Here is an 11,437-nt window from a genome sequence, read left to right as displayed (position 1 = left end):
CCCCCCCATATAGTGATATTATAGGACGTCCTGTGCCCCCTATATAGTGATATTATAGGACCTCCTGTGCCCCCTCATATAGTGATATTACAGGACGTCCTGTGCCTCCTTTATAGAGATATGGCGTGGCACACAGGGCCCTCTCATTTTGCATTGTGTCCAGGAGCCAGTTATGACCTCTCTTGTATCTATAAGTATGGCCTTATTCTGTGACATGAGGCAGCCAGCTGAACTGTGATTGCAGCTCTGGATGTAGTGGTCAGTGGGTCCTGAGCTTGTACTACATACACACGTGGCTGCAGAGCTCTGGAGAGGAGTGCAAGCTCTGCGGCACAGAGATGCGGGCCGGCGGCTCGTGTTCCCGGCTGCACTGATGAGAGGTCCGGTCAGGGTTCCTCAGGACAGATGCCAGCCATAGGATGGACCCCCGCAGAGGGGCACTGAATCACATTTTCACACCTTGTTAAAAACAAAAAGCGCCTTCATCAGGAGTTTGTTTTTCTGCTTTTAAAATCAGGAAATGAGTTTTATGGGATTTCCAGGTTCTGGCCTCGACCCGCAACAAACTGATATAAATATATGAGGAGTGAGAGAAAAAATCCCAAAACAGTAGAGATAGAGCAAGAGAGCGTCGGCCTCAGCGCAGCCATGGTGCCCTCCGCTCTGCCCGTCCTGGCTCTGCTCCTGCTGCTGCTGCCATCCGCACAGACTCGCTGCTACTTCCAAGCCAAAGGTGAGTACCTGCAGCCCAGAGTGTACACCAGACATACAGGGGACGGACCTAGAGGTGCATCATGCCTTATACTCCAGTCACACACAGAGCTGCGGCCGCATCATGTCTTATACTCCAGTCACGTACAGAGCTGCAGCCGCATCATGCCTTATACTCCAGTCACACACAGAGCTGCAGCCGCACCATGCCTTATACTCCAGTAACGTACAGATCTGCAGCCGCACCATGCCTTATACTCCAGTCACACACAGAGCTGCAGCCGCATCATGCCTTATGCTCCAGTCACGCCACGTACAGAGCTGCAGCCGCATCATGCCTTATACTCCAGTCACGCACAGAGCTGCAGCCGCATCATGCCTTATACGCCAGTCACGTACAGAGCTGCAGCCGCACCATGCCTTATACTCCAGTCACACACAGAGCTGCAGCCGCATCATGCCTTATGCTCCAGTCACGCCACGTACAGAGCTGCAGCCGCATCATGCCTTATGCTCCAGTCACGTACAGAGCTGCAGCCGCATCATGCCTTATACCCCAGTCACGTACAGAGCTGCAGCCGCATCATACCTTATACTCCAGTCACACACAGAGCTGCAGCCGCATCATGCCTTATACTCCAGTCACACACAGAGCTGCAGCCGCATCATGCCTTATGCTCCAGTCACACACAGAGCTGCAGCCGCACCATGCCTTATGCTCCAGTCACGTACAGAGCTGCAGCCGCATCATGCCTTATACCCCAGTCACGTACAGAGCTGCAGCCGCATCATGCCTTATACTCCAGTCACACACAGAGCTGCAGCCGCATCATGCCTTATACTCCAGTCACACACAGAGCTGCAGCCGCACCATGCCTTATGCTCCAGTCAATCACAGAGCTGCAGCCGCACCATGCCTTATGCTCCAGTCACACACAGAGCTGCAGCCGCATCATGCCTTATACTCCAGTCACACACAGAGCTGCAGCCGCACCATGCCTTATACTCCAGTCACACACAGAGCTGCTGCCGCACCATGCCTTATACTCCAGTCACGCACAGAGCTGCAGCCGCACCATGCTTTATACTCCAGTCACACACAGAGCTGCAGCCGCATCATGCCTTATACTCCAGTCACACACAGAGCTGCAGCCGCACCATGCTTTATACTCCAGTCACACACAGAGCTGCAGCCGCATCATGCCTTATGCTCCAGTCACACACAGAGCTGCTGCCGCACCATGCCTTATACTCCAGTCACGTACAGAGCTGCAGCCGCATCATGCCTTATACTCCAGTCACATACAGAGCTGCAGCCGCATCATGCCTTATACTCCAGTCACGTACAGAGCTGCAGCCGCATCATGCCTTATGCTCCAGTCACGTACAGAGCTGCAGCCGCACCATGCCTTATGCTCCAGTCACGCACAGAGCTGCAGCCGCACCATGCCTTATACTCCAGTCACGTACAGAGCTGCAGCCGCACCATGCCTTATGCTCCAGTCACGCACAGAGCTGCAGCCGCACCATGCCTTATGCTCCAGTCACACACAGAGCTGCAGCCGCATCATGCCTTATGCTCCAGTCACGTACAGAGCTGCAGCCGCACCATGCCTTATACTCCAGTCACACACACAGCTGCAGCCGCACCATGCCTTATACTCCAGTCACACACAGAGCTGCAGCCGTATCATGCCTTATACTCCAGTCACGTCACGTACAGAGCTGCAGCCGCATCATGCCTTATACTCCAGTCACGTCACGTACAGAGCTGCAGCCGAATCATGCCTTATACTCCAGTCACGTACAGAGCTGCAGCCGCATCATGCCTTATACTCCAGTCACACACAGAGCTGCAGCCGCATCATGCCTTATACTCCAGTCACACACAGAGCTGCAGCCGCATCATGCCTTATACTCCAGTCACGTACAGAGCTGCAGCCGCCTTATGCTCCAGTCACACACACAGCTGCAGCCGCAACATGCCTTATGCTCCAGTCACACACAGAGCTGCAGCCGCACCATGCCTTATGCTCCAGTCACGTACAGAGCTGCAGCCGCATCATGCCTTATACTCCAGTCACACACAGAGCTGCAGCCGCACCATGCCTTATACTCCAGTCACGTACAGATCTGCAGCCGCATCATGCCTTATACTCCAGTCACACACAGAGCTGCAGCCGCACCATGCCTTATGCTCCAGTCACGTACAGAGCTGCAGCCGCACCATGCCTTATACTCCAGTCACTTACAGATCTGCAGCCGCACCATGCCTTATACCCCAGTCACGTACAGAGCTGCAGCCGCCTTATGCTCCAGTCACGTAGAGCTGCAGCCGCCTTATGCTCCAGTCACACACAGAGCTGCAGCCGCACCATGCCTTATACTCCAGTCACGTACAGAGCTGCAGCCGCACCATGCCTTATGCTCCAGTCACACACAGAGCTGCAGCCGCACCATGCCTTATGCTTCAGTCACGTACAGAGCTGCAGCCGCACCATGCCTTATACCCCAGTCACGTACAGAGCTGCAGCCGCCTTATGCTCCAGTCACGCACAGAGCTGCAGCCGCCTTATGCTCCAGTCACACACAGAGCTGCAGCCGCACCATGCCTTATACCCCAGTCACGTACAGAGCTGCCGCCGCCTTATGCTCCAGTCACGCACAGAGCTGCAGCCGCACCATGCCTTATGCTCCAGTCACACACAGAGCTGCAGCCGCACCATGCCTTATGCTCCAGTCACGCACAGAGCTGCAGCCGCATCATGCCTTATGCTCCAGTCACGCACAGAGCTGCAGCCGCATCATGCCTTATGCTCCAGTCACACACAGAGCTGCAGCCGCACCATGCCTTATGCTCCAGTCACGCACAGAGCTGCAGCCGCATCATGCCTTATGCTCCAGTCACGTACAGAGCTGCAGCCGCACCATGCCTTATACTCCAGTCACGTACAGAGCTGCAGCCGCACCATGCATTATACCCCAGTCACGTACAGAGCTGCAGCCGCATCATACCTTATGCTCCAGTCACGCACAGAGCTGCAGCCGCACCATGCCTTATACCCCAGTCACGTACAGAGCTGCCGCCGCCTTATGCTCCAGTCACGCACAGAGCTGCAGCCGCACCATGCCTTATGCTCCAGTCACACACAGAGCTGCAGCCGCATCATGCCTTATGCTCCAGTCACGCACAGAGCTGCAGCCGCATCATGCCTTATGCTCCAGTCACGCACAGAGCTGCAGCCGCATCATGCCTTATGCTCCAGTCACACACAGAGCTGCAGCCGCACCATGCCTTATGCTCCAGTCACGCACAGAGCTGCAGCCGCATCATGCCTTATGCTCCAGTCACGTACAGAGCTGCAGCCGCACCATGCCTTATACTCCAGTCACGTACAGAGCTGCAGCCGCACCATGCCTTATACCCCAGTCACGTACAGAGCTGCAGCCGCATCATACCTTATGCTCCAGTCACGCACAGAGCTGCAGCCGCATCATGCCTTATGCTCCAGTCACGTACAGAGCTGCAGCCGCACCATGCCTTATACCCCAGTCACGTACAGAGCTGCAGCCGCACCATGCCTTATACTCCAGTCACGTACAGAGCTGCAGCCGCCTTATGCTCCAGTCACATACAGAGCTGCAGCCGCCTTATGCTCCAGTCACGTACAGAGCTGCAGCCGCATCATGCCTTATACTTCAGTCACGTACAGAGCTGCAGCCGCATCATGCCTTATACTCCAGTCACGTACAGAGCTGCAGCCGCATCATGCCTTATACCCCAGTCACGTACAGAGCTGCAGCCGCATCATACCTTATACTCCAGTCACACACAGAGCTGCAGCCGCATCATGCCTTATGCTCCAGTCACGCACAGAGCTGCAGCCGCACCATGCCTTATACTCCAGTCACGTACAGAGCTGCAGCCGCCTTATGCTCCAGTCACGTACAGAGCTGCAGCCGCACCATGCCTTATACTCCAGTCACGTACAGAGCTGCAGCCGCATCATGCCTTATACTCCAGTCACGTACAGAGCTGCAGCCGTACCATGCCTTATACTCCAGTCACGTACAGAGCTGCAGCCGCATCATGCCTTATGCTCCAGTCACGTACAGAGCTGCAGCCGTACCATGCCTTATACTCCAGTCACGTACAGAGCTGCAGCCGCATCATGCCTTATGCTCCAGTCACGCAGAGCTGCAGCCGCCTTATGCTCCAGTCACGCACAGAGCTGCAGCCGCATCATGCCTTATACTCCCAGTCACGTACAGAGCTGCAGCCGCACCATGCCTTATGCTCCAGTCACGTACAGAGCTGCAGCCGCACCATGCCTTATACTCCAGTTACGTACAGAGCTGCAGTCACAGCAAGCCTTTTACGCTAGTTACGTACAGAGCTGCAGCCGCATCATGCCTTATGCTCCAGTTACATTTAGAGCTGCAGCCACATCATGCCTTATACTCCAGTTACATTTAGAGCTGCAGCCACATCATGTCTTATACTCCAGTTACACCCAGAACTGCAGCCACACCATGTCTTATACTCGTTACACCCTGAGCTGCAGCCGCATCATGCCTTATGCTTCAGTCGCGTACAGAGCTGCAGCCGCACCTTATACTCCAGTCACACACAGAGCTGCAGCCGCATCATGCCTTATACTCCAGTCACGTACAGATCTGCAGCCGCATCATGCCTTATGCTCCAGTCACGTACAGAGTTGCAGCCGCAACATGCCTTATGCTCCAGTTACGTACAGAGCTGCATTCACAGCATGCCTTTTACGCTAGTTACGTACAGAGCTGCAGCCGCACCATGCCTTATACTCCAGTCACGTACAGAGCTGCAGCCGCATCATGCCTTATGCTCGTTATATTTAGAGCTGCAGCCACATCATGCCTTATACTCCAGTTACACCCAGAACTGCAGCCACACCATGTCTTATACTCGTTACACCCTGAGCTGCAGCCGCATCATGCCTTATGCTTCAGTCGCGTACAGAGCTGCAGCCGCACCGTGCCTTATACTCCAGTCACACACAGAGCTGCAGCCGCATCATGCCTTATACTCCAGTCACGTACAGATCTGCAGCCGCATCATGCCTTATGCACCAGTCACGTACAGATCTGCAGCCGCATCATGCCTTATGCTCCAGTCACGTACAGAGCTGCCTTATACTCCAGTTACATTTAGAGCTGCAGCCACATCATGCCTTATGCTCCAGTTACATTTAGAGCTGCAGCCACATCATGTCTTATACTCCAGTTACACCCAGAACTGCAGCCACACTAAGTCTTATACTCCAGTTACAACCAGAGATGCAGCCACACCATGTCTTATACTCGTTACACCCTGAGCTGCAGCCGCTTCATGCCGTATACTCCAGTTAAAAGTTTAAATTTTTAGGCAAAAAATTTGCAAATCTTGAGTTTTTCATTTTTTCCCATAACGCCAATCAATGCACATTAATTTGTTAAAAATGTTTTAATAGTTCAGACATTTTTGAATGAGGCGATACCTAAGTTTTATTTTGTTTATATATTTGTATATGTAAAATTGGTAAACGGGGCGATTTAAATGTTACATTTTTTCCTTTTACAGAGACCAGGTTTAGGCCCCAGAGGTTTCCCTGATCACCATCCTCACACTGCTGTATAATACAGCCGGCACCTGCCACGTATGGAGGGGGCGGCGGCCTGCTCCGTACACGCCCTACAGGAATACCTGACTTATAGCCATTTAGGACATATTCATTTATAACAAATCAAATTTCTGGTCAAAGTTTGGCGAATCGAATATTTCAACACGTCGCTCATTACTAGTCCAGACCATGGAGGAAAGAGAGGGGAGCCAGGAACAGCACCAGGAGCCAGGAACAGCACCAGGGACATGTCCAGACCATGCAGGGAAGAGAGGGGAACCAGGGACATGTCCAGACCATGCAGGGAAGAGAGGGTGCCAGGAACAGCACCAGGGACATGTCCAGACCATGCAGGGAACAGAGGGGAGCCAGGAACAGAACCAGGAGCCAGGGAAAGCACCAGGGACATGTCCAAACCATGCAAGGAAGAGAGGGGAGCCAGGAACAGAACCAGGGACATGTCCAGACCATGCAGGGAAGAGAGGGGGGCCAGGAACAGAACCAGGGACATGTCCAGACCATGCAAGGAAGAGAGGGGAGCCAGGAACAGAACCAGGGACATGTCCAAACCATGCAAGGAAGAGAGGGGAGCCAGGAACAGAACCAGGGACATGTCCAGACCATGCAGGGAAGAGAGGGGAGCCAGGAACAGAACCAGGGACATGTCCAGACCATGGAGGAAAGAGAGGGGAGCCAGGAACAGCACCAGGAGCCAGGAACAGCACCAGGGACATGTCCAAACCATGCAAGGAAGAGAGGGGAACCAGGGACATGTCCAGACCATGCAGGGAAGAGAGGGTGCCAGGAACAGCACCAGGGACATGTCCAGACCATGCAGGGAACAGAGGGGAGCCAGGAACAGAACCAGGAGCCAGGGAAAGCACCAGGGACATGTCCAAACCATGCAAGGAAGAGAGGGGAGCCAGGAACAGAACCAGGGACATGTCCAGACCATGCAGGGAAGAGAGGGGAACCAGGGACATGTCCAGACCATGCAGGGAAGAGAGGGTGCCAGGAACAGCACCAGGGACATGTCCAGACCATGCAAGGAAGAGAGGGGAGCCAGGAACAGAACCAGGAGCCAGGGACAGCACCAGGGACATGTCCAAACCATGCAAGGAAGAGAGGGGAGCCAGGAACAGAACCAGGGACATGTCCAGACCATGCAGGGAAGAGAGGGGGGCCAGGAACAGAACCAGGGACATGTCCAGACCATGCAAGGAAGAGAGGGGAGCCAGGAACAGAACCAGGGACATGTCCAAACCATGCAAGGAAGAGAGGGGAGCCAGGAACAGAACCAGGGACATGTCCAGACCATGCAGGGAAGAGAGGGGGGCCAGGAACAGAACCAGGGACATGTCCAGACCATGGAGGAAAGAGAGGGGAGCCAGGAACAGCACCAGGAGCCAGGAACAGCACCAGGGACATGTCCAAACCATGCAAGGAAGAGAGGGGAGCCAGGAACAGAACCAGGGACATGTCCAGACCATGCAGGGAAGAGAGGGGGGCCAGGAACAGAACCAGGGACATGTCCAGACCATGCAGGGAAGAGAGGCGTGCCAGGAACAGAACCAGGGACATGTCCAGACCATGCAAGGAAGAGAGGGGAGCCAGGAACAGAACCAGGGACAAGTCCAAACCATGCAAGGAAGAGAGGGGAGCCAGGAACAGAACCAGGGACATGTCCAGACCATGCAGGGAAGAGAGGGGGGCCAGGAACAGAACCAGGGACATGTCCAGACCATGGAGGAAAGAGAGGGGAGCCAGGAACAGCACCAGGAGCCAGGAACAGCACCAGGGACATGTCCAAACCATGCAAGGAAGAGAGGGGAGCCAGGAACAGAACCAGGGACATGTCCAGACCATGCAGGGAAGAGAGGGGGGCCAGGAACAGCACCAGGGACATGTCCAGACCATGCAGGGAAGAGAGGGGAGCCAGGAACAGCACCAGGGACATGTCCAGACCATGCAGGGAAGAGAAGGGTGCCAGGAACAGAACCAGGGACATGTCCAGGCCATGCAGGGAAGAGAGGGTGCCAGGAACAGCACCAGGGACATGTCCAGACCATGCAGGGAAGAGAGGGGGGCCAGGAACAGAACCAGGGACATGTCCAGACCATGCAGGGAAGAGAGGGGAACCAGGGACATGTCCAGACCATGCAGGGAAGAGAGGGTGCCAGGAACAGCACCAGGGACATGTCCAGACCACGCAGGGAAGAGAGGGGAGCCAGGAACAGCACCAAGGACATATCCAGACCACACAGAGAAGAGAGGGGTGCCAGGAACAGAACCAGGGACATGTCCAAACCATGCAAGGAAGAGAGGGGAGCCAGGAACAGTACCAGGGACATGTCCAGACCATGCAGGGAAGAGAGGGTGCCAGGAACAGCACCAGGGCCTTTGCCAGACCATGCAGGGAAGAGAGGGGGGCCAGGAACAGAACCAGGGACATGTCCAGACCATGCAAGGAAGAGAGGGGAGCCAGGAACAGAACCAGGGACAAGTCCAAACCATGCAAGGAAGAGAGGGGAGCCAGGAACAGAACCAGGGACATGTCCAGACCATGCAGGGAAGAGAGGGGGGCCAGGAACAGAACCAGGGACATGTCCAGACCATGGAGGAAAGAGAGGGGAGCAGGAACAGCACCAGGAGCCAGGAACAGCACCAGGGACATGTCCAAACCATGCAAGGAAGAGAGGGGTGCCAGGAACAGAACCAGGGACATGTCCAGACCATGCAGGGAAGAGAGGGGGGCCAGGAACAGCACCAGGGACATGTCCAGACCATGCAGGGAAGAGAGGGGAGCCAGGAACAGCACCAGGGACATGTCCAGACCATGCAGGGAAGAGAGGGGGGCCAGGAACAGAACCAGGGACATGTCCAGACCATGCAGGGAAGAGAGGGGTGCCAGGAACAGAACCAGGGACATGTCCAGGCCATGCAGGGAGGAGGGGGTGCCAGGAACAGCACCAGGGACATGTCCAGACCATGCAGGGAAGAGAGGGGGGGCAGGAACAGAACCAGGGACATGTCCAGACCATGCAGGGAAGAGAGGGGAACCAGGGACATGTCCAGACCATGCAGGGAAGAGAGGGGGGCAGGAACAGAACCAGGGACATGTCCAGACCATGCAGGGAAGAGAGGGGAACCAGGGACATGTCCAGACCATGCAGGGAAGAGAGGGTGCCAGGAACAGCACCAGGGACATGTCCAGACCATGCAGGGAAGAGAGGGGGGCCAGGAACAGAACCAGGGACATGTCCAGACCATGGAGGAAAGAGAGGGGAGCCAGGAACAGCACCAGGAGCCAGGAACAGCACCAGGGACATGTCCAAACCATGCAAGGAAGAGAGGGGAGCCAGGAACAGAACCAGGGACATGTCCAGACCATGCAGGGAAGAGAGGGGGGCCAGGACAGCACCAGGGACATGTCCAGACCATGCAGGGAAGAGAGGGGAGCCAGGAACAGCACCAGGGACATGTCCAGACCATGCAGGGAAGAGAGGGGGGCCAGGAACAGAACCAGGGGACATGTCCAGACCATGCAGGGAAGAGAGGGGTGCCAGGAACAGAACCAGGGACATGTCCAGGCCATGCAGGGAAGAGAGGGTGCCAGGAACAGCACCAGGGACATGTCCAGACCATGCAGGGAAGAGAGGGGGGCCAGGAACAGAACCAGGGACATGTCCAGACCATGCAGGGAAGAGAGGGGAACCAGGGACATGTCCAGACCATGCAGGGAAGAGAGGGGGGCCAGGAACAGAACCAGGGACATGTCCAGACCATGCAGGGAAGAGAGGGGAACCAGGGACATGTCCAGACCATGCAGGGAAGAGAGGGTGCCAGGAACAGCACCAGGGACATGTCCAGACCATGCAGGGAAGAGAGGGGAGCCAGGAACAGAACCAGGGACATGTCCAGACCATGCAGGGAAGAGAGGGGGGCCAGGAACAGCGCTAGGGACATGTCCAAACCATGCAGGGAAGACGGGGGAGCCAGGAACAGAACCAGGGACATGTCCAGACCATGCAGGGAAGAGAGGGGTGCCAGGAACAGCACAATGGACATGTCCAGATAATGGAGGGAAGAGAGGGGTTCCAGGAACAGCACAAGGAACATGTCCAGCTATCTAAACTGGTGTAAAGGAAACCTGGGTTAGTTGCACATAGCAACCAGATTCCACCTTTCATTTTTCAGAGCTCCTTTGGAAAATGAAAGGTGGAATCTGATTGGTTCCTAGGGACAACTAAATTTGTCTTCCTTTACACAATTTTTGATAATTCTCCCCCATTAAGAGGTGCATTCAGATGCGACAGATTTGAGGTGACTGTGAATAAATAGTATATGCAGTCATCTTTGCAACTGCTGCAGAAACAATCCCATTCAGAGGGATCAAAAAGATTTGAGAAAATTTGCACAACAAAGCGGCTGCAGATGAACTTGACCCAAGATTCCTTCCACACGGCCAATTTCTGCAAGCCAAAATCAGGGACATTGGAAAGGTCGGTCCCTCTTTTAGGACCCTTCCCACTACCATAGGGATTATCCTGAGCGTGTGGTGGAGAAGCAGAGCAGCCCTCGGTTACCTCCCATCATGCATGTTCTCCTCGCACATTCTTCATGCCTTTGTGTTACAGCTCTGTGTCGCTATTCTGGGAAGAGTTTCAAGCTGGGGGAATCATGGCTGGGGCCAGACTGCCAGCTCTGCACCTGCCTGCACCCTGTGGGAGTAGGGTGTTGTGAGATGTGAGTATCCAACTTCTTAGAGATCTTATACTGTAGAATATAAATCGGAAAACCGCTGCCTTAGAGGCTGCACTACTGCAGCACTTCTGTGAGGCAGTGTGGTCAAGGAGACATCGTCCAAATCAATGACCACAAATAACCAATGTGAGTCAACACAAAAGGGCGCAAATGTAATAATCCTATAGATGGTGTAAGCTTAGCCCGGACTCTAGACCAGCCCCAGATTTACTAATCCTGTAGATCAGGGATGCCCAACCTGCGGCCCTCCAGATTTGCAAAACTTACCTAGACCTGCTCCATTTTTACTATCCTATAAGATGTGTAAGCTTAGCCCGGCCTCT

The 11,437-nt window shown here is 54.8% G+C and overlaps 1 protein-coding gene across 1 annotated transcript; it reads left to right on the top strand.

Moving 5' to 3' along the window:
* Window positions 1-212: 212 nt before the first annotated feature.
* Window positions 213-11,359, top strand: LOC122924074 (microseminoprotein, prostate associated). The gene is made up of 2 exons (XM_044274991.1): window positions 213-733; window positions 10,988-11,359. Exons 1-2 carry the CDS (start codon window positions 580-582, stop codon window positions 11,098-11,100), a joined length of 267 nt encoding a protein of 88 aa, XP_044130926.1. The 5' UTR covers window positions 213-579; the 3' UTR covers window positions 11,101-11,359.
* Window positions 11,360-11,437: the final 78 nt, after the last annotated feature.

Source organism: Bufo gargarizans, unplaced genomic scaffold, assembly GCF_014858855.1.
Source record: "Bufo gargarizans isolate SCDJY-AF-19 unplaced genomic scaffold, ASM1485885v1 original_scaffold_2205_pilon, whole genome shotgun sequence".
NCBI lineage: Eukaryota > Metazoa > Chordata > Amphibia > Anura > Bufonidae > Bufo > Bufo gargarizans.
Note: the sequence above shows the minus strand (reverse complement) of the source record. Positions and strands in the feature narration are given on the sequence as shown.